At 38.5% G+C, this 25,744-nt stretch overlaps 1 protein-coding gene across 1 annotated transcript in view; it reads right to left on the minus strand.

Moving 5' to 3' along the window:
- The window catches only part of LOC133605755 (chloride anion exchanger-like), a 42,165-nt gene that overhangs the window by 11,742 nt on the left and 4,679 nt on the right, over positions 1 to 25,744 (minus strand). The window contains exons 4-18 of the mRNA XM_061959046.1: positions 25,616 to 25,726; positions 25,386 to 25,546; positions 23,219 to 23,383; positions 22,997 to 23,149; positions 21,350 to 21,432; positions 19,704 to 19,851; positions 19,501 to 19,614; positions 16,493 to 16,570; positions 16,332 to 16,427; positions 16,152 to 16,258; positions 13,887 to 13,956; positions 7,767 to 7,859; positions 7,412 to 7,507; positions 3,638 to 3,868; positions 3,303 to 3,357 (exon numbers count right to left, since the gene is read on the minus strand). Coding sequence (XP_061815030.1) covers positions 3,303 to 3,357; positions 3,638 to 3,868; positions 7,412 to 7,507; positions 7,767 to 7,859; positions 13,887 to 13,956; positions 16,152 to 16,258; positions 16,332 to 16,427; positions 16,493 to 16,570; positions 19,501 to 19,614; positions 19,704 to 19,851; positions 21,350 to 21,432; positions 22,997 to 23,149; positions 23,219 to 23,383; positions 25,386 to 25,546; positions 25,616 to 25,726 — 1,761 coding nt within the window. The remainder of the gene's footprint in view (positions 1 to 3,302; positions 3,358 to 3,637; positions 3,869 to 7,411; positions 7,508 to 7,766; positions 7,860 to 13,886; positions 13,957 to 16,151; positions 16,259 to 16,331; positions 16,428 to 16,492; positions 16,571 to 19,500; positions 19,615 to 19,703; positions 19,852 to 21,349; positions 21,433 to 22,996; positions 23,150 to 23,218; positions 23,384 to 25,385; positions 25,547 to 25,615; positions 25,727 to 25,744) is intronic.

A 25,744-nucleotide genomic window follows, 5' to 3' on the forward strand; every position in this document is an offset into this window, starting at 1 on the left:
TTTTCATAATATACAAATGCAATCAGTAAACTATGATAGAGGTGAAACAAACACAAGATCTTCCAAGTTATGGATTTGAACCCGGTACTAGTGACTGAGAGACAGCAGTTTTAACCATTGAGTTATCCTCGGCCTTGTTGGAAAAGGAGTCTGGCTCATTCACTAATGTAATCGTGACACATGTCGTGGTAAACCACGATTAAGGTGAAACAGAATTTGTGGCTTGTGCAGCCCTTTGAGACATTTGTGATTAAGGGCTATATGAGTAAACTTTGATTGATTGACTTTTGAACTTAAGTCACATATCAAACACATTGGGATATAAACCCAGTTCCCCCATATTGGGAGCCCACAGTGAACTATGATAGAGGTAAAATACAGTAGCTCTTAAGAAGAGCTTTGTCTCAGTTAGCTACGATATAGGTGAAACAAAACTTTGGAGCTCTGTAAGTTACCATTGCTACCAGACCAGGATTCAAACTCAGTACCCCTTGTTGGTGGCCAAGTGTGAAGCACTGATCTATCCTTGGTCGTCTTGAGGGAAGATTCCGGGCCCCAATGACAAATGTAACCAAGGACCTGTCTTGATAAACTACGATGAAGGTGAAACAAAACTTGTGAGATTTTTAAGTTACCCAACGATCTGACTGGAAATGTAACCCATTACCCCTTTATGGAAGCCAATTATTTTAACCGCTCAGCAATCTTAGGTCTTGGTGTCATTATTTAGCTCACATTTAAGACATCTTTTTTAGAACAGATACATTTTGACAATTTTCCAACTGTCTTTATTCAACACACCAAGCACCCTCACATGTTTGGAGCCAACATTTGAACAATCAGCAACTTAATCGGCATTATTTGTCATTTTTCATCTTTCATGTTTCCTTCTTCCGCAGTATGAAATATGTAGGCGTGAACGGCATATATGTGGGCGTGGCTTTCCAGCTGAGAGACCTCGGATTGGTGGTAAATTGCCATTCTATTAATATGTTCTATAAGCGACATGTGAACTCGTAGGAGATGCCTTGTTAAGCGGAAAGTATTCATCTGGGTTTAATCACGTCTCGCTGAAATGTGTTGTCTGTCTTTTGTCTCTAATGATTTGTCACGTCATAACTTGCCACCTCAGTAGATTGCATGTGCACCTCTGGCACAGTCTCTGGAGAAAATGCGACCTGTGTGTTATTCTACGACAAACGCAAGGTGTGCAGGAACTTTCCGGCCAGGCGCTGGTTAGTTCCAGCTGAACCGACTCTTCACCCGGGGTGACATCTGTGTCTCTCATGGTGGGGCCCATATTGCACTATCCTAGCCAGGATAGCCCAGTGGTTAAGACTGTTGACTTGGAATGAAGGGTGCTCGGTTCGATTCCCACTGTGGTTGGCAGTAATTTGTTCCACCTTCATAATACTTTACTAAGCCAGGAATCCTCGATTACATTTGTGAATGGAACACTATTTGACAAGAGCCAGTATAGCCCAGTGGTTAAAACTGTTGACTTGGAATGAAGGATGCTCTGTTCGATTCCCACCGTGGTTGGCAGTATTTTTTTTCCACCTCCATCTACATTACTTAGCCGGGAAGCCTCGATTACATATGTTAATGGAACAAAATCAGTTCTTGACAGCCCAGTGGTTAAGGCTGTTGACTTGGAATGTAGGGTGCTCGGTTCGAATCCCGGTCGGTTTGGTATAAAACTTGCAAAACTCTGGCTGGAGGCATCAAAGGTGACATATATTGTGTCACCTCTCCTATGTAATGTTAATGTAAATAATTTAGTTAACTTTTTTTTAATCCAATAACAATTAACCTATCTTATTGTAGTCGTACCCAGGAGAGCTCATTGGTCAATGCTCTTTGTTATTAACTTTTTACTCCTATTCCCACTCACCTCAGGAATTACACTCACATGCACACACACACTCTCTCATAGGTAACTCCTGAGGTGTTATCATTGACTATTTGACAATTTATTTTGGATTATTATTATCTTTAGCATTTACTTAATTTTTCAACTATATGATAATCAAGCAACTAGCAGATAAAATTACTCTGTGTAGGGAAGATGAAACACCCCAAAATGTATGTCGACTTGACGCCATACAACCAAATGACTGATTACCTATACAGGGTTTGAACCCAGTACCTCTGTATTGGGAGCCCACAGTGTTGACCATTGAGCTATCCTGGGTCCCATCAAGGCTTGATTTTCGCTCATTTACAAATGTAATCAGTGAACTATGACAAAGGTGAAAGAAAAACTAGTTGTTCTATGTGGTAGATTTGAACTCGGTAGCTCTGACTGAGAGGCAGCAGTCTTAACCATTGAGCTATCCTGGGTCTTATTGCAACAAGATGTTTCATAATATACAAATGCAATCAGTGAACTATGATAAGAGGTGAAACAAAAACAAGCTCTTCCATGGACTTGAACCCAGTAGTATGAATGAGAGACAGCAGTCTTAACCATTGAGCTATCCTGGGGTCCATCAAGGTTTGATTTTTGCTCATATACAAATGTAATCAGTGAACTATGACAAAGGTGCAATAAAAAATAAGTTCTTCCAAGCTAAGGATTGGAATCCAGTAGTATTGAGCGAGCAGCAGCTGTCTTAACCATTGAGCTCTCCTGGGTATTTTGAAACAAGATTTTTCATAATATACAAATGCAATCAGTAAACTATGATAGAGGTGAAAGAAAAACAAGATCAACCCAGTAGTACTGACTGATAGGCAGCAGTGTTAACCATTGAGTTATCCTGGGTCCCTTTGATTCATGATTTTTGCTCATATACAAATGCAATCATTAAACTATGATAGAGATGAAAGAAAAAACTAGATCTTGCAAGTCATGGATTTGAACCCAGTACCACTGACTGAGCAGTTGCAGTCTTAACCATTGAGCTATCCTGGCTATTGCTGGGATCTGAGTTTCGCTCACATACAAATGCAATCAGTGAACTATGATAGAGGTAAAACACAGTAGCTCTTAATAATAATATGGGCTACTTGCATTGCAAGCGCCTATTCACTGCTGCTTAGCAGAATGTGAATGGGCGCTTGCATTGCAGCAGGCCCATAATTAATAGACAGTTTGTATGTTGTGTTATACTATATTATGAAATTTACATTGGATGGTGTATATAATTTTTTTTACAGAAATTCATATCACTGTAATGCTCTAATTAAAGCCTCACGGTGAGTCCCCCAAAATTGCTGGATGCACATAGTCCACAAAATCAAATCATTTAAATTATTCTGCCTTATAAAAAAAGTTCAATTCAGGGGTTGACACTTACGATCACAAGCTACGATGTAGACATCCACTTCGACCCGGACCAGTTCTTTTAGTGCCTGCGATAAACGTTACAATGAAATGATCAATGACAGATTAAAGACGTCTTGAACCAGTCTCAGTCCTTTTAACTCACTGCTTTAAGTATTTTCAACCAGTCTTAGTTCCTTCAACTCACTACTGTAAGTCTTGAACCAGTCTTGATCATTTTAACCCTCTGCTTTGAGTTTTGAACTTGTCTCATTTCTGTTAACTCACTGCTTAAAGTCTTGAAACAGTCTCAGTCCTCTTAACTTACTGATTTGGAATATTCAACCAGTCTCAGTGCTTTCAACTCACAGCTTTAAGTCCCTTCATAGCGGAGACATCCAGGAAGGAGACAGCAGCAAAGTCCAAGACCAGACTGTGAAGATCCACTCTGGGAACCGTGATGTTGGCGGGAAGCGCAGCGTTCCAGTCGATTCGTGCAGGCAAGTCCTTAAAATCCGTGGGCAGGTCCAAGTCTTCCACGTTGTTTTCAGCCTCTGAATCCTCTTTGATGGGTCCACATGAGGCGTTTAGGAACCCATTCTAGAATAGGAAATATTTGGTATCAGAAATATTGTTCTAACGTATTCTCCGTACTATAAGCTGCTACTTTTTTCCATCGCTTTGAACCCTGCAGCTTATAGAAAAAGTGCGGAAAATTAATGTTTTTTCTTTGATAACGGCCATAATATTTTGTATTCAACAACTATTTTACATATTAAATCAATAGAGACACTGAGAATGTGTGTTGTTGTTTATGTCATGACGCCATCTTTTGGATGAGTTTTCTTATGCACGTGCTGCTGGTTGAAAATGTACCTCATGTTTTGTGCCTTGAACTGGAAGTACAACAGTTCCATAGCATTTCTGCTCAAAAGGATTCTTCATTCATCAGTCCTAGAATCGTACGTAAGTTTTACAATATATCCAAAAGTGTTTATACTTACTAAACCGTAATGCTAGCAAGTGTCTGTCTTAGCGTTATCAACTTACAGTGGCATTCTTTTTGTATTGTTTTAATTTAAAAAATTCACCAAAACGTCACCACAGAGTTATTGAATCTGTTTAGCTGATTGGAGAGCGAGCTTCCGCAGCTAATGGGCCCATGACGATGACTTCTGTTTTGTTTGATCAGCCGTTTTACTGCCGTGTGACAGGCACCATTTGGAAACAATTCAAGTATGTAAATAAACATTTACAAATATCTCCTTTCACAACGTGTATTTCTGCGACTTATTCCGGTGCAGTTAGTATATATGTAAACATTTTTTTTTCCTTCTAAAATTTGGTGTGTGCGCCTTAAATACCAGTGCGCTTTAGAGCGAAAAATACGGTACTTAAACATCCCTACAAAATATAAGTAATATTAGCTCTATTTTTTTCAATTGAGCTTCTTGCGTGTCACAGCTTATTCAGGAAATTGTAAAGCTATTAATGGACAAGAAAACAAAGAAAAAGAAAAAACAACCCTCTTTGATCACTCATAAATAAATCTTTACAGTGTTCATGAGATTGATGTGAGCGTAAAATTATTATTTATTTTTTTAAGTGTTAAAATGTCAATATATTACATTTTGAGGGAGGAATAGGGCCACATTGAACGATTGAAATTGTGAATGTTTAAACAAGATATCCATCCATCGATTTTCTCCCGCTTGTCCCTCTCGGGGTTGCAGGGTGTGCGAGAGCCTATCCCAGCTGCATTTGGGCGGAAGGCGGGGCACACCCTGGACAAGTTGCCACCTCATATCACACTAAAAATAACAATTATCTAAAGATATTTAACAGTTTAGCATATTTTCACTTACAATGAGGTGCTTTAATGTTTTTGTTGTAATGAAAATAAATAATTAAAGAAGTGTAAATATTATTGTGGCCCTTATATCTTTTCATTAGTATGTATGTGGGATAAAGTTTTGCATCTTAAGGGTTAATAAACACATGTGCGAAAACGTGCACAGTGATTATGACTGCACAGTGTTCCAATATCTAATCTTGCCTGCAGTAAACTTTATGATGTTTTAGCTGTGGTATCGATCCAAGAACGTGACTCAATGTGTATTTGACAACTTAGTAAAGACTATGCAAGGTGGAGTTCAGAACAAAAACAATAAGCCTTTTCTCCACAGAAGACACTTTGCATCAAGAGTGAGGCCCACATTTTTTACTGAAATATTATCAAAATAATAGAACATTACACCAAGGAAATGGTCCAAATCCCTACAATAACAACTATTGATCACACCCTGAAAAAGGTGATTCAGTTTCAGAAATGATAAGTTTTGATAATTATAATAAGAAGGAATGATGGATTTCTAAAGATCCAAATAATGATTGTATCAACACATTTAATTTTCAAGAATATATATATATATATTTTTAATATTATATTTATACATACTACCGTGTATATATTAACTCAACAAATTAACATAGATCGGCTTCGGAACAAAAGTGATAATGTTTATTTAATGAACTTTTGGTAAAAGGCATTTGTGTCAGTATCGGCATTGGCGATACTGACACAGTATTTACTTGGTATCGGAGCAAAAAAAACACTGGTGGTCGACTTAGCCAAGATGGCTGTTATACAACAAGCAGCGCACAAACTGAGTACAAAAGAGGCTTCCTGCAAAAAGCAGATACGAGCAAAAAAACAAACTATGCAATGAAATAGATCCCTATACTTTATCAAGAAAAGATTTGTCGTGTGTAATCAAAGACTTTATGTCGGTCACCTACTCAGACATATCGCACTATTGTGCTCCAGACATCATTCCACACGACAAAACAGATGGAAACTTGGAAAAGCATGGAGGTCTACAACTTCTTAGTGTGGCTGGGTCAAAGACATTGGTATCAAGACTCTCCCGGATAAATTCCATTTTATGATTTAACTTTGTATCTAAATAAGCCATGTCTGTTTTTGCTGTTGCACGCGCCGTTTATAAGTAACGTGTTTTTTCCCCCGTCTTTATCAAAATATATCTATAGATGTCAACATTGTGTATGTGCTAAAAGCTTCTTTTATGATTGCTGCCTTTGGTAACAGCTTAACTAACTCTTTGAGGTTTTGCTCACATTTGCCTTTTTTTGTAATGAAACTCGCAGACTTGGTGCTTTTCGAAACACTCGTAGCAAACGTGTTTAAGAAATACAAATAATATCAAGATAATACCCATACATCCATCCATTTTCTACCGCTTGTCCCGTTTGGAGACGCAGGGGGTGCTGGAGCCTATCTCAGCTGCATTCGGGTGGAAGGCGGGTACACCCTGGACAAGTCGCCACCTCATCGCAGGGCCAACACAGATAGACAGACAACATTCACACGCACATTCACGATAATACTTAAATGGGAAATAATAAACGTTATAAGTATATCAAACAAACCTTTAACAAAGTGATCACTGTAAACTTGCGCATTCTTCGACTGTGCTCCCTTGGACTAGATGTGAGCTGCTTTTCTTGTCGTTGTTTGGTAATATCTTGAAATATTACGCCATTCTTGATAACCTCTCATGGGACTCTGAAGAAACATTTATCCTTTTTCGCTTGGGGCAATTTTTCTTTGAGAAAGGCTTTTAAATGGTGCAGAGGACCCATTGAGAACAGAGCTAGCTTGACCTCCACGCATATTTAATGGTCGGGACGTGAGCCGGACGTGACGCAGTAAAATCCAAGTAACAGCAAAATTTGTAGTATTGTCCACCCGTAGATCTAATAAACGCTAATTCAAAATACATTGAACACTGGAAAGATCAAAGGTGTTGCCTTTCCCCTCTTTCTGAAATATACTTTATCATAGAATATAATGACAAATACATACAAATACAAAATAATTTAAATCCTTCAAAAATACAAATACTGTATGTATATATATATTTACATATTTGTATTACTCAAAAAAATTTAATTTAAATGGACTTTTTAGTCTTGCCTGTTTTTTGTTTTTTTACTTTTTAAAATATTTTTGATATTAATGTGTCATTTTGGGTGCAGTACACCAAGAATTGAAAGAAGCTGTGCCTGTGTAAAATATAATAACTGATAAGTTTATGGCAACAATTTAGAACATATACTTACTGATGTCCACTGGAGATAACCTTTCTTTACATGTTTCCGGATCATTCGCAGCGCTTTATTACGCTTCCTCAGCACCCTCAGTGGATTGAAACCAACCTGGGGAACAACAAAAACAAAGTTGTTATGCACAATTAATGACATGTTATGCAAATGAGGTGTGATGTCATGATTTGCATCATGCCACTGATTGAGTAACACAGCGTTAGCAACATCCAAAAACGATCTTTTCACAAAGTTCCGTCCCGATCTTTAAAGACACGTTTGTATCATTCATAGCAGTGTATTGATACTGCGTGTTTAAAGAGGTACAATGATCACGTTATTGCCTGAATAATCAATAATATGACAGACTTACAGCTTCCACCAGCTTGCTCCTGAAGAACTCAATGTTGGCAAAGAAGATCGGTGATGGGATCCGGAAGATTTTTACTCCTTCTGGCTCAAATATCTGAAGACAAAAAAACCCAAACAAACGACTAAATAAAAGTTGCAAGGGTATGAATGTCTTCTTCATTTTGGGCCTTGGATGATTTATTAACATGTTCTTGCAGGATGGAAATACGATTTTTTGGCTGCACAAGTTGGAATTTATTTAGGTTTTTCTCGCAGGTGAAATAAAATAAAAAAATTACAATTGAACATCCTGTAATAGACAGAAAGCTATTTGCCATCAATATGTCATGCAGTGAGAATGATGGTGCATCGATTTTAGTGCATTTTAAGGCAGTGGTCTTAAACCTTTGAAGAACAGCCTCTTGGATGTGCAGGTTAAGTTGTGTCTGTTACAAAAGCTTTTTTTTTTTACACTAAATTTATGTAATGACATTTTTTACGTTTAAATTTTGTGAAATAAATTTTTTCTAAATCTTAGACTTAGACTTCCTTTTTATTGTCATTCAAATTTAAACTTTACAGTACAGATAAGAACGAAATTTCATTGCATTAGCTCATGGTAGTGCAGGATAAAAAAGCAATAAGGTGCATATATAAATACATAAATAGGTTACTGTACAGATAAATATATTGCACTTTTTCAAATAGATCCACGTTTATGGATGTATGTTATATTGTCTTTTTTTATTCCAGCGAGTTAATCCATTTTGGGGGGAGTTGAGAGGATAATTATGATGCGTTCAAGAGTCTTACGGTCTGAGGGAAGAAGCTGTTACAGAACCTGGAGGTTCTGCTTCGGAGGCTGCGGAACCTCTTTCTAGAGTCCAGCAGTGAAAACAGTCCTTGGTGGGGGTGGGAGGAGTCCTTGCAGATTTTCTGAGCCCTGGTCAGGCAGCGGCTTTTTGCGATCTCCTGGATAGGAAGAAGAGGAGTCCTGATGATCTTTTCCGCCGTCCTCACCACTCTCTGGAGAGACTTCCAGTCTGAGACATTGCAGGCTCCAGTCCAGACAGAGATGCTGTTGGTCAGTATTGGCTCTCTATAGTGCCTCTGTAGAATGTGGTGAGAATGGGGGGAGGGAGCTGCGTTCTTTTCATCCGACGCAAAAAGTGCATGCGCTGCTGAGCTCTTTTTACAAGAGCTCCGGTGTGTAGGGACGAGGTTATATTGTCAGTTATCTGCACCCCCAGGAACTTGGTGCTGCTTACCATCTCCACCGCTCTGCCATTGATGAAGAGTGGAGCGTGGCTGGACTGGTGCTTCCTGATGTCAACAATGATTTCCTTGGTCTTGTCGACATTCAGGACCAGGTTGTTGGTTCTGCACCAGTCAACCAGATGTTTCACCTCTTCCCTGTAGTCCATGTTGTTGTTGTCACGGATGAGGCCCACTACTGTCGTGTTGTCCGCATACTTCACAATGTGGTTAGTAGTGGACCTGGCGCAGCAGTCATGGGTCATCAACGTGAACAGCAGCGGACTCAGGATGCAGCCCTGGGGGGAGCCGGTGCTCAGGGAGATAGCATTGGAGGTGTTGTTGCCCACTCTCACAGACTGGGGTCTGTCTGTGAGGAAGTCAAGCAGCCAGTTGCAAAGGGGGGTACTGAATCCAAGGAGGGCCAGTTTGCTCACCAAGTGCTGCGGGATGGTGGTGTTGAATGCTGAGCTGAAGTCCAGGAACAACATCTGTACGTGTGTGTCCTTTCCTTCCAGACAGTCTAAGCTCAGGTGGAGCGCAGAGGTGATGGCGTCCTCTGTGGAGCGGTTAGGGGTCGAATGTGGGGGGAAGACTGGAGACAATATATTCCTTTACCAGCCTCTCGAAGCACTTCATTATGATGGGGGTGAGTGCAACGGGGCGGTAATCATTGAGGGAGGAGATTGTGGGTTTTTTAGGCACTGGAATGATTGTGGCCGTCTAAAAACATGCTGGTACCACAGCCTGGGTTAGTGAGATGTTGAAGATGTCTGTGAGAACCCCAGCCGGCTGGTCTGCACATCCCTTAAGCACCTTGCCCGGAATGTCATCAGGTCCCGGTGCTTTTTGGGGGTTCACTCTCCTCAAGGCTTTCCGGACATCCGCTATGTCCAGGTTGAGCGGCTGCTCATCAGGATGAGGGATGGATTTTGTCACCGGAGTGGTGTTAAGTGCCTCAAACCTTGCAAAGTAGTTGTTAAGATCATTGAGGAAGCCGATACTGTTGTCACAGGGACGGGGGGCAGCTTTATAGTCCGTGATGACCTGTATGCCCTGCCACATTCGTCTAGTGTTTGTGGGGTTGTCGAAGAAGTCCTGCACTTTCTGACTGTGAGCACGCTTTGCAACCTTAATGGCACGGTTCAGGTTAGCTCTGGCTGATTTTAATGCTACCATGTCGCCAGACTTAAAAGCCTTGTTCCGAGCCTTCAGCATTGCACGTACCTCACTATTCATCCAGGGTTTCTCGTTGGCCCGTGTGGGGATGTTCTTGATCACACTGACATCCTCCATGCACTTCTGAATGTATGCGGACACAGACTCTGCATACTCCTCCACACATGTGTGATGGTTTTCGGTGGCAACTAAATCAAATTATGCTGACAGTTTCATTGAAACACATTCAGTGTTTTGAAATTTAGTGTATAAAAAAATCAGTGTTAAAAAATTAGCTGCTTCAAAATGCAAGACTCACTTTTGGTAAAATAAGGCTAAAGCGATCGAGCCTGTCTCAGAACCAGCCAATGAGGTGTCAAGTTTGAAGTCACGTGACATGGGTCTTACAAAACAGCATAAAAAAGCAGTTAACTGGGCTACCTGGGCATATTACAACATAATTAACACTTCAATGTGGCCCGCTGGATATTTTCAAACTATAGAAATGATTCCAATGGTTAAACTGCTGGTCTGCCGGGGTCCACGTTTTGTTGACCATTTTGTTCATTCATACTTTTAATTGGATAATAACATCAATAAAATGCAATGGAAAAAATGTGTGATTTTATATGATACAAAAAAAAAACACATTAGGGTGGGATGTCCTCTCTTCAACAATGATGACGTGGAATGGAGTGGTAGCTATATATATGGTGTTCGATAGATGCACACAACTTGGGGGGTAACTGCGGGACGGCGTGTGGGACTGGGGGATGGGAGGCGCTGCATGCAGCATCAAGTGTACATTCGTGTTAAACATGCTGTGTTTTTGGGCTACATTTGGCACGGTCACTGTTTAGGTGTTTTTACATCCCTGCAGCACGGTGGAAGAGGGGTTAGTGCATCTGCCTAACAATACGAAGGTCCTGAGTAGTCGTGAGTTCAATCCCGGCCTCGGGATCTTTCTGTGTGGAGTTTGCATGTTCTCCCCGTGACTGCGTGGGTTTCCTCCGGGTACTCCGGCTTCCTCCCACCTCCAAAGACATGCACCTGGGGATAGGTTGATTGGAAACACTAAAAATTGGCCCTAGTGTGTGAATGTGAGTGTGAATGTTGTTTGTCTATCTGTGTTGGCCCTGCGATGAGGTGGCGACTTGTCCAGGGTGTACCCCGCCTTCCGCCCGATTGTAGCTGAGATAGGCTCCAGCGCCCCCCGCGGCCCCGAAGGGAATAAGCGGTAGAAAATGGATGGATGGATGGGTTAAACTCTGCACTTTTGAGTGACATACGAGTTACTACGTGTCATGCTATGCAGTTAAACTGACTGTGATACACAATGTGACCAGCAGATGGTGCTGTATAATGATGTTCAGGTAAACATAACGAAAAAGACAAAGGCTATATATACTGTATATACAGTATGTTTGGATGCATGAATGGAGGGAGGAATACATGTTTGAGCGTAAGCTCGTTGTGCACAAGACAAAGTGTGGTCATTAATAGATTAACAAAATACTACGGTGACCATAGGAATCGCAGCTTCATGCAGAAGAACGAAGGGTCAGAGTGGGCGGGGCAGCGACAAGCCATTTCAATGTAGTATATTTTTTTTATCCCTTTGCCTTTATTTTTGCCGTGTTTCTTGGATATTTGTTGCTCTCAATATTCAGTGTTTTATTGCTCATAGTTATAATTGTAAATCCCACATTCTATATTTTTATGGACATCCTGACATATAATTCAGTAAAAGAAACTAAGATCCATTCCGCTTTTGAGATTGTCTTTTTAGTTTTTTTTTGAAGAAAAGACAGTCAGAATGTACATTAGAATACATAATGTGGGATTTACAATACTAACTATGAACAATAAAACACTAAATATTGAGAATATATGATCGTTGTTCCTCTATTGCAGACAACCTCCTTGATCGACATCTTTTATAATCGAGCAAGAGCAACAGAGATGCACAAACGCTCAGGGCAAAAAACATCCACATATTCGATATAATATCACTGTTCTGCAGAATTTTTCTGTAGAACTCTGCCTCGGTCTGACACTCGCTATCAGGCTTTTTGCTCTAAAAATAAGCCCCGCCCACTCTTCCCCCTCTGTTCGTGCCCAGTCTGCATGAAGCAGAGCATTGTATGTCACTCAAAAGTTCAGATTTTAACCATTGGAATAATTTCTATAGTTTGAAAACATCCAATGGGCCACATTGAAGTGTTAATAAAGTTGTAGTGTGCCCAGTTAACTGCTTTTTTATGCTGTTTTGCAAGACCCATGTCACGTGACGTCAATCTTGACACCTCATTGGCTGGTTCTTCTGAGACAGGATCGATTGCTTCAGTCTTAAATTATCGGAAGCGAGTCTTGCTTTTTGAAGTAGCACATTTTTCGACACTGAATTTTTATACATAAAATTTTTCTAAACAGATTTTTTTACACAGAATTTTTATACACTGAATTTTTTTCATACTGTAATTTTATACACTGAATTTTAAAAACACAGATTTTTTAAAATGGAATTGTCAGCATAATTTGATTTAAAAAAAACAGTTCACAAAATTCCAACGCAAAAAATTCAGTTACATAAATTCAGTGTAAAAAAAAAGCTTTTGTAATAAAGACAAATTAACCTCCTTACTTGGACTTGTAACTTGTCACAATATTGATGTGGATCGATACATCGATACCAAGGGCAGTATCCGTATTGGCTCGGTAGTAGCGTGATGAAAGCAATTTTTAAAAACTTAAAATCTGTTTATTTTAACGAATATCTGCAAATATCTGTGTATGTGTGTGCGTGTGTGTGTGTGTGTTTGTGCTGATCATATTGTTGATATCGTTGTATTTATATTAGTGCTGTCAAATAATTGAATCAGATTAATCATAAATTTGTATTTTGATTCATTGTGACTAATCGCCGTACATAATTTGCATGAAATATGTCAATTAACTTTACAAAAACATAGACATGCCATCCTATTGTCAGAATGTCATCCAGGAACACTTTCTGTCATGACCTGACATTACAGGTCAGACTTGGGAGATTTTTTTCTCTGTGTTTTGTGATTGTTTCCGTGTCAGCGCTCCTTCCTCCATGTTTTATTCCGATTCCTGTAAACGTTCCTTGCCACGTCTCAGCCTGTCTGTGATTAGGAGACTCACCTGTGGACAATCACTGATTAGAGGAGTATATTTGCCAGCAAAGCTTCTCAGACAGCGCTGGTGCATTATTGAGTGCACGCCTAAGTAGTTCTTCTCCTGCTTATTGCTATCTTTTGCGTTTCCACCCGTGGTTGACTGCCCGTCCCATGCCGGTGCTTTTTGTTTTTGATTCAATGCTTGGTACCTAATAAAGGGACTTTTTGCCTGCACACTGCCTGCCTTCTTTGTATTGTGGGGTCACACCAGCAACCACAACCATTATGTTGTTGAAATTGTCGTATTTCGTTGTATTTATGCATTGTTAAATTGGTCAAAAATACTTTTTTTGATGAAAACATTTTTGTTTAAAATGTTTGTCCGGTTTTTTATTCTGATTATAATCATGCCTTTAATGATATAATAGTATATGTATCAAAAGTCGGTGGATGCTGTATCAGATTGATATGAATATATGTAGTACCTAACAATCTGGATGCAAATACTTACTTCTTATCCATCATAACCTTCCATCATAACCTGTCATTAATAATCATCATGATTGATGGCAAATTGGCCTACTTACGTCAACATAGTCCTTACGGTCCTTGTAGATATCAGTTCCCTTTATGTTGGCCAAGACGCTGCAGCGAGGGCTGAAATGAAGGAAATATAAAACCAGAGTGTGATCGTGTTCTTCTAACATATGCAGTGGAACCCGTTTAAGTTGACGCCGCCACTTTAAAGATGCTAAAATGAGTTAAATGTACATTAATAAATGCTGAGCTATTTGAAAAAGACTTTGTCGTCCAAGCTTTTGTGTTATCGGTGACAGAGCAAATAGTTGTTGTTAATATACCTCGTTAATAATGACGTCATTTTATTTTCAGAACATGCCAAAAACGGCTGCATTTTGGACACAGCGGGTCTTTAGACTCTAGACTCTAAAGACTACTCTTCTTCAGAAGACACACAGTTTGACGGTAACAGTTCCCTTGGATTGTCTCTGTTAAGGAGACAGCAGGTGTGTAAAGTTATGGGTGACCCAATCCAATAAAAAGTGTTGCCTGAAGGGACAACAAAACTGTACACATTAACTTGGTCCTGGTTTGTACAACACAATATCTTACCTTGTATTTAGTTTTTTATTTCACTGTGCAATATTTTGTTATATTGATTGATTGTATGGTATATTACAAGTGTGTTATATTTTTCTAAATCCCAGCTAGGGACAAGAGTTGGAAAGTAGCATTAGCTATAAACTCTCTGCACAGCATTCATGCATTGCATTCATTGTTTTGGAACTATGTTGAACTGTATCGTCCCTAATCAAATTCTATTTTATTTTATTCTATATTGACATCGGATATAGGCTTGATACAAGCAAAAAAACAAGTATCAGATGATCGGCTTGCGACTCGAATTTAATCTAAGTGCTCCGATACACGCAGTACTGTAGTATGTTTACTTGTGCAAAGCTGGACAGCCAGTTAACATCTAAATGTCCTCTAATAAGCACACAAGGTTGGTCTTCTATTTTAGTCAAGTCATTTACAAAATGTAAACATGGTGCGCTATATGCTACCAGCAGCTGCACAACAGCACACAATGATAATAAGTGTCCTTCATTGAAATATTGCAGTCTAAAACAGCACATTTGTCAATATAAACGAGTCTCAAATAATTATAGTTGCATATTACTTACATTTTCAAAGTCTCCAGGGCAGAAGCGAATTATGTGTTCGCATTATTCAACTTACTGAGTCATTATTATGACCACAAAAGAATGTACTTTTATGCCATAAGGTGAGTGTTTTTCATACCTACCAAAACCATTGTTCTCTGTTTGATCAATTTCACGTGATCAAACATTTTCTAACATTCCACACTATTAAAGAATACAATTTTGTACTATGATTCCCGATGATATCGTATCGCATTAATATCCGTATAGGCCAGGGGTAGGGAACCTATGGTCCTCGAGCCAGATGTGGCTCTTTTGATGACTGCATCTGGCTCTCAGACAAATCTTAGCTGACACTGCTTAACATGATAAGTACCGTATTTTTCGGACTATAAGTCGCAGTTTTTTTCATAGTTTGGCTGGGCTCCAGTGCGATTTATATATGTTTTTTTCCTTCTTTATTATGCATTTTCGGCAGGTGCGACTTATACTCCGGTGCGACTTATACTCCGAAAAATACGGTAATGAATAATTCAGCTGGTAATCACAGAGTTAAAAATAACACTATAAAACATTCTCATGCATTTTAATCCATCCATCCGTTTTCTACCCCACCTGTTCAAGAAGTCGCAATAATGGTAAGAAGTATTTTATTTATTATTGGTTAGCTTCAGAATAACAATGTTATTAAAAAGAATAAGACACTTATTATACTCTAAAAATGTTGGTCTTACTTAAAAATGCACGCATTTAGTGTTAAAAAATATTATATGGCTCTCACGGAAATACATAAAAAAATAATTCACGGCTCTCTCAGCCAAAAAGGTTCCCGCCACCTGGTATAGGCCAACACTCAAGGCTCCAATATCGGTGTTGTGTCGGAAGTGAAAAAGTTGGGTCGGGACACCCCTAACCAAAAAGGAGGCTGTGTATTTAAAGTCTGCCGCTAAGTACCAAAAAGGTCCGAACGCCGCACGTGTAGATAAACACAAAGCGTGGTTTTTACGTGCAAGGATTTTTGGCACTGTTTTGACGCCACATTTGTTCGTGTTGCTCATCGATAATGACAAAATGATCAATCCTGCAACACAAGCAGGACGTGCAGAGTTGGCCCAGTTTGTCGACATAAACGGTTCCATTGTACACTGTCACGTGATAGGTACTGACAACTGAGCCCTGAGGACCACACTGAGAAGCTCCACACCGAGACCTGCTGCAAGCCCGAGGTCCAACCCCAGTAAGACGGCTGCGATGCAGGTGCCCAACCACACCACCTGTACGTGGAAAAGAGACCGACATGGTAGCTTTACTGTGTCCACCATGCAGCCTTTCTTTCCATCTACCTACACAATCTGGCTTGTCCCGCCTCCACAGGTAGGGCACCTCACGGAATTGCATCAGCATGCCTTTCAGGTTGACGATGACCACAGCACCCAACACGGACTGTGAAGAACACGTGTCAAAAGTCATTTTGGCAAACAAAATCATTGGACCAGGAGACTGCTCACCTTTGGCAGGGGGTCCAGTAGAAATCCCAGGGCCAAGGTTACGATCATCACGATGACAGCTGATAGCAAACCGGCTATCTGAGGAGAACAAAAGGAGGCTTCGCTACAATATTAATTTCAGACAGCACTCATTTGTTAACACGTTTGTCTGTCAGGAGGTTAGGGCGAAAGTTTATTTTTGTTCCATTCAGATTTTCTATTTTTGTTGAATGAATACAGGCTACGTTGGCCAGAAATTAATTAGAAAAACATTAAAACATTACACATTTCTCCATCACGTTTATCTCATCTCAAATTTCATATTGGACTCCTATTGTAGAAACACGTCAATAATGAATAAAGCAAAACATGCTCTAGACAAAAAATCACTTCATATTCTCTACTGCTCACTAGTGTTACCATATCTGAGTTATTGTGCAGAAATATGGGGAAATAATTACAAAAGTACACTTCATTCATTAACAGTGTTACAAAAAAGATCAGTTAGAATAATACATAATGTTGGATATAGAGAACACACAAATCCTTTATTTATTGAATCAAAGATTCTGAAATTCTACGACATAGTGAATTTGCAAACAGCTAAAATTATACACAAAGCAAACTATAACCTGCTACCCAAGAATATACAACAATTCTTCTCAAAAAAAGAGGAGAAATATAATCTTAGGGAGAAATGTAATTTAAAACATTTGTATGCACGTACAACACTTAAGACCTTCAGTATATCAGTATGTGGAATTAAATTATGGAATGGATTAAGCAAAGCAATCAAACAATGTACTAATATGATCCACTTCAAGAAACTCTTCAAACTTAAAGTGTTTACAAAGTACAAAGAAGAAGAACCATGATAAACATTCTGAATTTATTTAACTCATCCATTCTTTCATTCTTTCACTCACAAAATAATCTTACTTATCTCAACATATGAAATGTAACTTACTTCACCAATTATTATTTATTTACTTATTTTATTGTGATTACTTATGGAGTATATTGTGAATAAACTGAGAACAGGAAGTGAACAAAAGTTTTAGCAACTGTTATGTAAAAGAAAAGGGGTAGGATTAAATAAGCTCTGCTTCTTCCTACTCCTTTTCGAACATGTTGAAAAGAGAAACTGGAGATTGTGATGTATCATGTTGTATACTTGCATGTTCGAAATAAACTCAAACTCAAACTCATTGTGGATTCTCACTTCGTTTTTGATTCTGTGTTTGTTTACCTGTAAATTTGTGAATATTTTGTGATTTTTGTTCTGTTTTGTTGGGGAAAACCTGCTCATTCATGCTTTTTCTCTCCAAAAACACTTTTTGTTTTGTTTTGTTGGAAAACCCATGTCATTCTACTAATTTATAAATGTTTACTAATAAAGCATAAAACAGAACTAAAGCACTAGTTTTCGACCGTTTACTTTGTTACAATCTTGGAGCCAAGCTATTTCGCCATAAATAGACTGCTTACCCAAATAAACTGAAAAAAAAACATTGTTTATGTTGTTCAGTCAGTACAGATTGGTGTCTTATCACAGTGTTGTACATTAGAAACTCAAACGCGTTTCGTGTTGACATAGAACTAGGGATGTCCGATAATGGCTTTTTGCCGATATCCAATATTCCGATATTGTCCAACTCTTTAATGACCAATACCGATATCAACCGATACCGATATCAACCGATATATACAGTCGTGGAATTAACACATTATTATGCCTAATTTGGACAACCAGGTATGGTGAAGATAAGGTACTTTTAAAAAAAATTTATAAAATAAAATAAGATAAATAAATTAAAAACATTTTCTTGAACAAAAAAGAAAGTCAAACAATATAAAAACAGTTACATAGAAACTAGTAATTAATGAAAATGAGTAAAATTAACTGTTATTAAAGGTTAGTACTATTAGTGGACCAGCAGCACGCACAATCATGTGTGCTTACGGACTGTATCCCTTGCAGACTGTATTGATATATATTGATATATAATGTAGGAACCAGAATATTTATAACAGAAAGAAACAACTCTTTTGTGTGAATGAGTGTGAATGGGGGAGGGAGGTTTTTTGGGTTGGTGCACTGATTGTAAGTGTATCTTGTGTTTTTTATGTTGATTTAATAAAAAAAAAAACAAAAAAAAACAAAAAACGATTCTGATAAAAAAAAAAAACGATACCGATAATTTCCGATATTACATTTTAACGCATTTATCGGCCGATAATATAGTCTTATCGCATTGTGTTGTGCATTTCAAACTCAAACGCATTTCGTGCTGATGTAGAAGCTAGCTTATTTCTTGCCGTAGTTAGCTTTTACGACTAATACCAAAGCACGCCCATGTGTTAGTACGCTAGAAAAAGAGTTCCTCAGTGTTTGCTCTTCCAATAACAATATCGCTACAGTTTGGTTATTATACAGGTTACGGAATGTAAATTAAGTATTGTTAACGGTTTTTGAATGCATTTTTAAAGTGATTTAGTGGTAGAGTTTATTGCTCCCATTAGCTGCATTGCTGGCCACCAAGAACGAGTCGATTTTTACTTGTTATACTGCAAAAAAAAAACAACAACTTTTGTCTGCTTGTCCCTCATAAGGATTGTGAATGATAGGCAAAATTCCCATAAAAGTGCAGTTCCTCTTTAAATAACCTCTTAAGGCCCAAGCTGTTTGTTTACATGCTTTTTTTTAATTTCTCTTTGCTATTTGTGCTTATTGGACCCTAATCAGAATAAAAACTAAGAATCATCGTTTGATATGACGTACTTAGTCCATAAGTGCACAAACGTGTACTTCATGTTTAGTGACATGCTCATTCTTACTTTTACACTTTTTTTTTCCAAATTCCATTGTATGTTATACTCTTCTGACACCACCAGATGGCAGTGTAAGTGTCCACATAAGCACATAGACCCCAATTCAGTAGTGTACACAATTTTGGAAATAAGAGCTAAAAGGTGCTGTCCACGCATGTGGCCAACTAAGCTTTTAGAGGATTTTATGTAAAAAATACCTGTGTTTTTCCTCCTGTGCTCTCCTGCACAGCACTCCTGGAAAGAGCTGTACTTGCTGCGAAAGACTTGAAGGACGCTCCGAAAATGTTACTTACTCCAAAAGCGATCAGCTCCTAAGGGGGCCAAAAGAAACCACATTATTCACATAATCTCAAACTTTTTGTGGATGACCAACGATGCATTGTGGGTACTGAAAACGCACCTGGTTTCCGTCTATTGTGTAGTCGTGTTTCACGGAGTAGACCTTCGCCACGGAGAAGGCCACAGCAAAACCGACGATGGCCATTGGGAACGCTTCCATCGCGGTCTCCTGGAAGATGTGCACGTTGGGAGCTATTGGAGGTTCGTACCTGAGAAACAGCACAGGAACAGAAAAAGTCAGCATTATGTGGTGGCATAGCTCAGCTGTCCAGCAACTTGAGGGTTCCTGGTTTGATTCCAGTTCCCGCCATCCTAGTCACTGGCGTTGCGTCTTTGGGGAAGCCACTTCACCCACCTTGATCCCAGTTTAACTCACACTGGCGCAAATTGGCCACCAGTCTACCCCAGGGCAACTGTGGCTACAAAGGTAGCTTACCACCATCCATGTGTGAATGTGGAGTGTATTAATAATGGGTTCTCAATGTAAACCGCTTTGGGTGTCTCTAAAAAAAACACTATCTAAATCATTATTATCATTAATATACAGTAGATTACTACTTTTTATACTGCATCATGGCCAGAACATACCACATGAGCCGTACATAATAAAACAATATCATCATTGGCTGATGGGACACCAGTGTAGTTAGTCATGCACAGACTGGCAAGGGAAGTGACATTATTGCTAGCTTGTAAATTGTCTTCATCACGTGTCTTACAGTCCACAAGTGTAAGTGCTGATATGGTTGTCAAGTGAGCGGATAGCGCAGCTGAGTTAATGTGTCCTCAGGGCAGGGTGTGAGATTTGAACATTTAGAATAGCAGAACTAGAAATATCCTTCAATGAACACCTTGTTGACAGCTTTGATCCGACTGGAAAACACCTTTTGTTGTCATTTCAAATTTTCAATATTGATTAGTTTAATGTCAAACAAAATAAAATAAAATAAAATAAAAAAATAAATAAAATAAAATACAATAAAATTAAAAAAAAATATATATATTTTTTTTTTAAATAAAAAAAATAAAAAATAAAATCCATCCATCCATTTTCTACCGCTTGTCCCTTTTGGGGTCGTGGGGAGTGCTGGAGCCTATCTCATATTAAATAAAATAAAATTTGATTTGATTTCATTCGCCCTGAGATCGGTAGGTTGTGAGTTCAAAACCCGGCCGAGTCATACCAAAGACTATAAAAATGGGACCCATTACCTCCCTGCTTGGCACTCAGCATAAAGGGTTGGAATTGGGGATTAAATCACCAAAAATGATTCCCGGGCGCGGCACCGTTGCTGCCCGCTGCTATTTCATGGGCAGCACGCTGTCACAGGGGTTAGTGCATGTGCCTCACAATACGAAGGTCCTGAGTAGTCCTGAGTTCAATCTTTCTGTGTGGAGTTTGCAAGTTCTCCCCGTGACGGGTACTCCGGCTTCCTCCCACCTCCAAAGACACGCACCTGGGGATAGGTTGATTGGCAACACTAAATGGTCCCTAGTGTGTGAATGTGAGTGTGAATGTTGTCTTTCTATCTGTGTTGGCCCTGCGATGAGGTGGCGACTTGTCCAGGGTGTACCCCGCCTTCCGCCCGAATGCAGCTGAGATAGGCTCCAGCACCCCCCGCGACCCCAAAAGGGACAAGCGGTAGAAAATGGATGGATGGATTTTATTTCATTTAAACATATTGGCTGAAATGGCACCCAACTTACCCCTTTGGAATGTGTCCAACAACATCGATGCCATACTTTGTCCTGAAGTCAAACGCATAAGAGACTCCACATGCTATGACCGTCTGGGGACGACACATTGGCAGAAGAAAAGTGTTGAAATAAGACTATTTAGTGTTAGCCAGACAAGTAGACACGAACATTTATTTTTCCTTTGCTTGGTGGTTTTTGTTTGTTTATGTTCTGTTTTGGTTTGCTCGGTAGTGACTTTACCCCTGCTTCTAAGTGCTATTCTCCTCACCTGTTCCTGATTGGAAATTATGAGGCTCACCTGTCCCTGATCATCAATCAGGAGAGTTTTTCTACATGTGTCGCTCGCCTCTCAACGCTAGTTTATTGTCTGATGTTCATTTCTCACTTTGCCGGTCGCACGACCTGTAATATTTTCTTCCGCCTGGTACTTAAACGACCTTCCCGAGCTAACCTGTACATTGCCTGCCGTCTCTGCATCCTGTGGTCACGCCGCACGCAACCCAGGTTTGTGAGAAAAAAAATCAACATTCTCTTCTATGTTAATTCTTTAAAAATATCTAATTTAGTTATTTATTTTTAAACTGCTATAGAAGTTTAAAGTTGAAACAAATAGTTGTTGTTTTTTAACCTAAAATCTTATTCCCATGTTGTATTCGAAGAATAATCTACAAGTTGAAGGAAAAAAAAAAAATCCTATAAAAAGTATTATCATCGGTAATACTGGCCCTATATTTACTTGTATCGGATTGATAACAAAATTTGCAGCACTGGCCACTTCTGGGTAAACCGTGACTAAGGAAAACACGCATAAAAAGCAAAAAAAAAAAAAAAAATCTATTTTTGACACTCTCACACTTAATAAACACTTTTTAAATTCAGTTTTAACTTATTAAAAGTTGCCGTATGACACACACACAAATAGCCTAACGTAACACACTCGCCCACTCAAACACACATGAATTTCCCAATGTGGACCAATACACACACTGCAGTACCTATGTTTGACCACTTGTCATACACACTACACACACAGAAATCATGAATATGAATATTTCTGAAAAATGAAAAAAACGCATTGGGCCAAAAAGGAAGCAGATTTCTATTCATTCCAATGCTTTGGACCCTACTGTGTGAGTAAAATGTCAGGTTTTTGGTCCCACTGGGATAGAACACACACGCGCACACACCCACACGAGTTAAGTTTGTTATTCTATTTCATTTGTAATTTTAGGGTAGAACAGGTAGTATGTTGAATCGATTGAGCGCTGCTGCCACCTATCTGCATTCTTGTGTATCGTTCTAACATGAATACTGTGTGTAGACAAATGATGAGCAACTTGTTACTGTTAGAAAAACGCTGTGATAGTCAATCGTGGTCTTCTGACTGTTTTTGGTTGAAAAATCTGCAACACCGTATTTCCCCTGCAGATAGCGCCATCAAACCACTTTCTATTGAAGTTAGCATAAAAATACTACCTATTTACAACTTAAAGCAGATAAAATGAATGGTAATATGCGGTGGAGCAAATTAATAAATATTTCTGTACTTGTTTCCTTAAACTGATAGGCATGTCATCATAAATCACATGACTTACAATGATGGTTAGTGTTGTGGTGTTAATAACTAACAATGATTACGTGCATGGCGCGCCTCACCATGATGACCTCGATGGGAATAGGAACCGGCAGTTTGGCTTTGAACCTGTCATTGAGCTCCTTCACGATGAACACAACCACCATGATGACCAAGGAGATGACCACGTCGCATACATTGGTGGACTGTATCTTACCAAAGATGATCTCCAGAGTCTGTTAGGAGGAAAAAGATCACAGAGGAACGTGGAATTTAAATAATTGATCATATTTTTTTGGTCTTACATATATGATAGAGAGTGGTCCACTGATTCCTGGGACCTGCAGGCCCAGCACAAACTTCAGCTGGGACACCAGGATGTGGATGGCTGCTGCGGTGGTGAAACCTGACACCAGAGTGTCGGACAGGTACATGACCACAAAGCCCACCTGCAGGACGCCCATCGCCAGCTGCACGAGAGACATAAGCCACATGGTTATATGTATATATATATATATATATATATATATATATATATATATATATATATATATATATATAATGTATAATATACAGAATAATTCCCACACAGAAGCTGTAAACTGCAGCTAGTAACTGAAAATGAGACAAAGGAATGTAGCAGATACTAAACAAATAAAATGGAATAATACTTCAAAATATTATAAAAGTAACATTATGAAATATAAAAAATATACAGTACATGCCAAAAGTTTGGACACACCTTCTCATTCAATGTGTTTTCTTTATTTTCATGACTATTTACGTTGTAGATTGTCACTGAAGGCATCAACACTATGAATGAACACATGTGGAGTTATGTACTTAACAAAAAAAGGTGAAATAACTGAAAACATGTTTTTTATTCTAGTTTCTTCAAAATAGCCACCCTTTGCTCTGATTACTTTTTCGCACACTCTTGGCATTCTCTCGATGAGCTTCAAGAGTTTTCACTCATCGAGAGAATGCCAAGAGTGTGCAAAGCAGTAATCAGAGCAAAGTGTGGCTATTTTGAAGAAACTAGAATATAAAACATGTTTTCAGTTATTTCACCTTTTTTTGTTAAGTACATAACATGTGTTCATTCATAGTTTTGATGCCTTCAGTGACAATCTACAATGTAAATAGTCATGAAAATAAAGAAAACACATTGAATGAGAAGGTGTGTCCAAACTTTTGGCCTGTACTGTATCGGATTATAATCACATCCATTTTCTACCGCTTGTCCCTTTCGGGGTCGCGGGGGGTTACTATCCAATTACAATTCTAATAATAAAATAATATTAGAACAAAACTGGAAATAAAATAGTACGGTAATATCTTAAGTGTAATGTACCAAAAAAACAGGGATTTGAAAAAGACATTGATGAAAGTATACTTGAAAAAATATACAAGTACCATCGTTTTCGCTACCTAAAGAATATTCATAAAATAAGATTGTAAGAAATAATAGTATACTGTTAATATAATATAATACAAAAAAGTAGTTTACAATTTGTGATTATTGATTATAACTATTTCGATTACAATATAGAAATAGACAATTGTGAAACAATTTCAAAAATGATATTAGAGAAATAAAATAGCACTGTCCTTGATAATATTACAGCACTGAAATATTATGATAATGGGACATTGTGAAAAAAAATAAAATAAAAACAACATTGTGAAATAACTGACAAAATAAAGGAATAACAACACATTACTATGAAATTACAATCATAATGAAATAAATAATACTACAAACAAAATAGTAATATCCCGATGACAATATACCATTAAACCTGTGATTTGAAAAAGGATATTGATCAAAATACATTTGAATACAAAATCCGTTTGACTCTTTTTGCTACCTTAAAAATATTTGCCAAAAATATGCTAAGTAATAATAGTATAATATAAATACAATATAATACAAACATAAGTAATATCCTGATAATAATATACTGTAAAACCTAGGATTTAAAAAAGGATATTGATAGAAAATACACTTGACTCTTGGGACATTTCTGCCGAAGGAATATTCATAAAAACATATTGTGAGAAATATTGGTATATCATATATATAATATAATACAAAGTGATTTAGAAAATGTGTTATTATTATACTGGACTATTATATTACAATTTAAACGTGTAAAACAGTGAAATAAAAAATACAGTATATTTACTGTCTAACCTAATAATTTAAATCATAATATAAATCATATTACAAATAACATATTATGTAAATAATAATAATCCTGGTTCTAGATTCTTAATTCCTCTCCTTCAAGGATCATTTTCTTGAAATCTGAGAATGCATCATGTAAAATACTAAATCAAATTTTTAAATAATATCCTAACAGTAAAATTACAGTACATACTCACTGCATGTCTTTAAAGAAAAAGCTTGGAGCTCTACCAGCTCTCTGCCAGTCAAGTGCGGACGTATTAGAGCGGAGAGTGCTTCACCTGCATGATACCAGCCAGGAAAGTGACGGACGAGGCCACCAACACCCTCTGCTCATCCTTGGTCAGGCCTTCAAAACCTGTGATGTTAGCGGGCGGCCCTTCGTCTGGTACCAACCTGGTGACCACCGAGCCAATCATCAGACACAACACCGGGAACGGACCTTCACACGTGGAGGCGTCACAAAAAGAGGTCAGTTATAAGAAGTTCTGGACAAGCAGTCGGGTCTTACCTACTGAGATGTGCCTGGAGGTTCCCAGGAAAAAGTAAAGGACCACAGGGAAGAACGCAGAGAAGAGACCATACCAGGGTGGAAGAGACGCCAGGAGACAATACGCCAACCCTAAACATGACAAACATC

Source organism: Nerophis lumbriciformis, linkage group LG05 (genome assembly GCF_033978685.3).
Source record: "Nerophis lumbriciformis linkage group LG05, RoL_Nlum_v2.1, whole genome shotgun sequence".
In the NCBI taxonomy this organism is placed as follows: Eukaryota; Metazoa; Chordata; class Actinopteri; order Syngnathiformes; family Syngnathidae; genus Nerophis; species Nerophis lumbriciformis.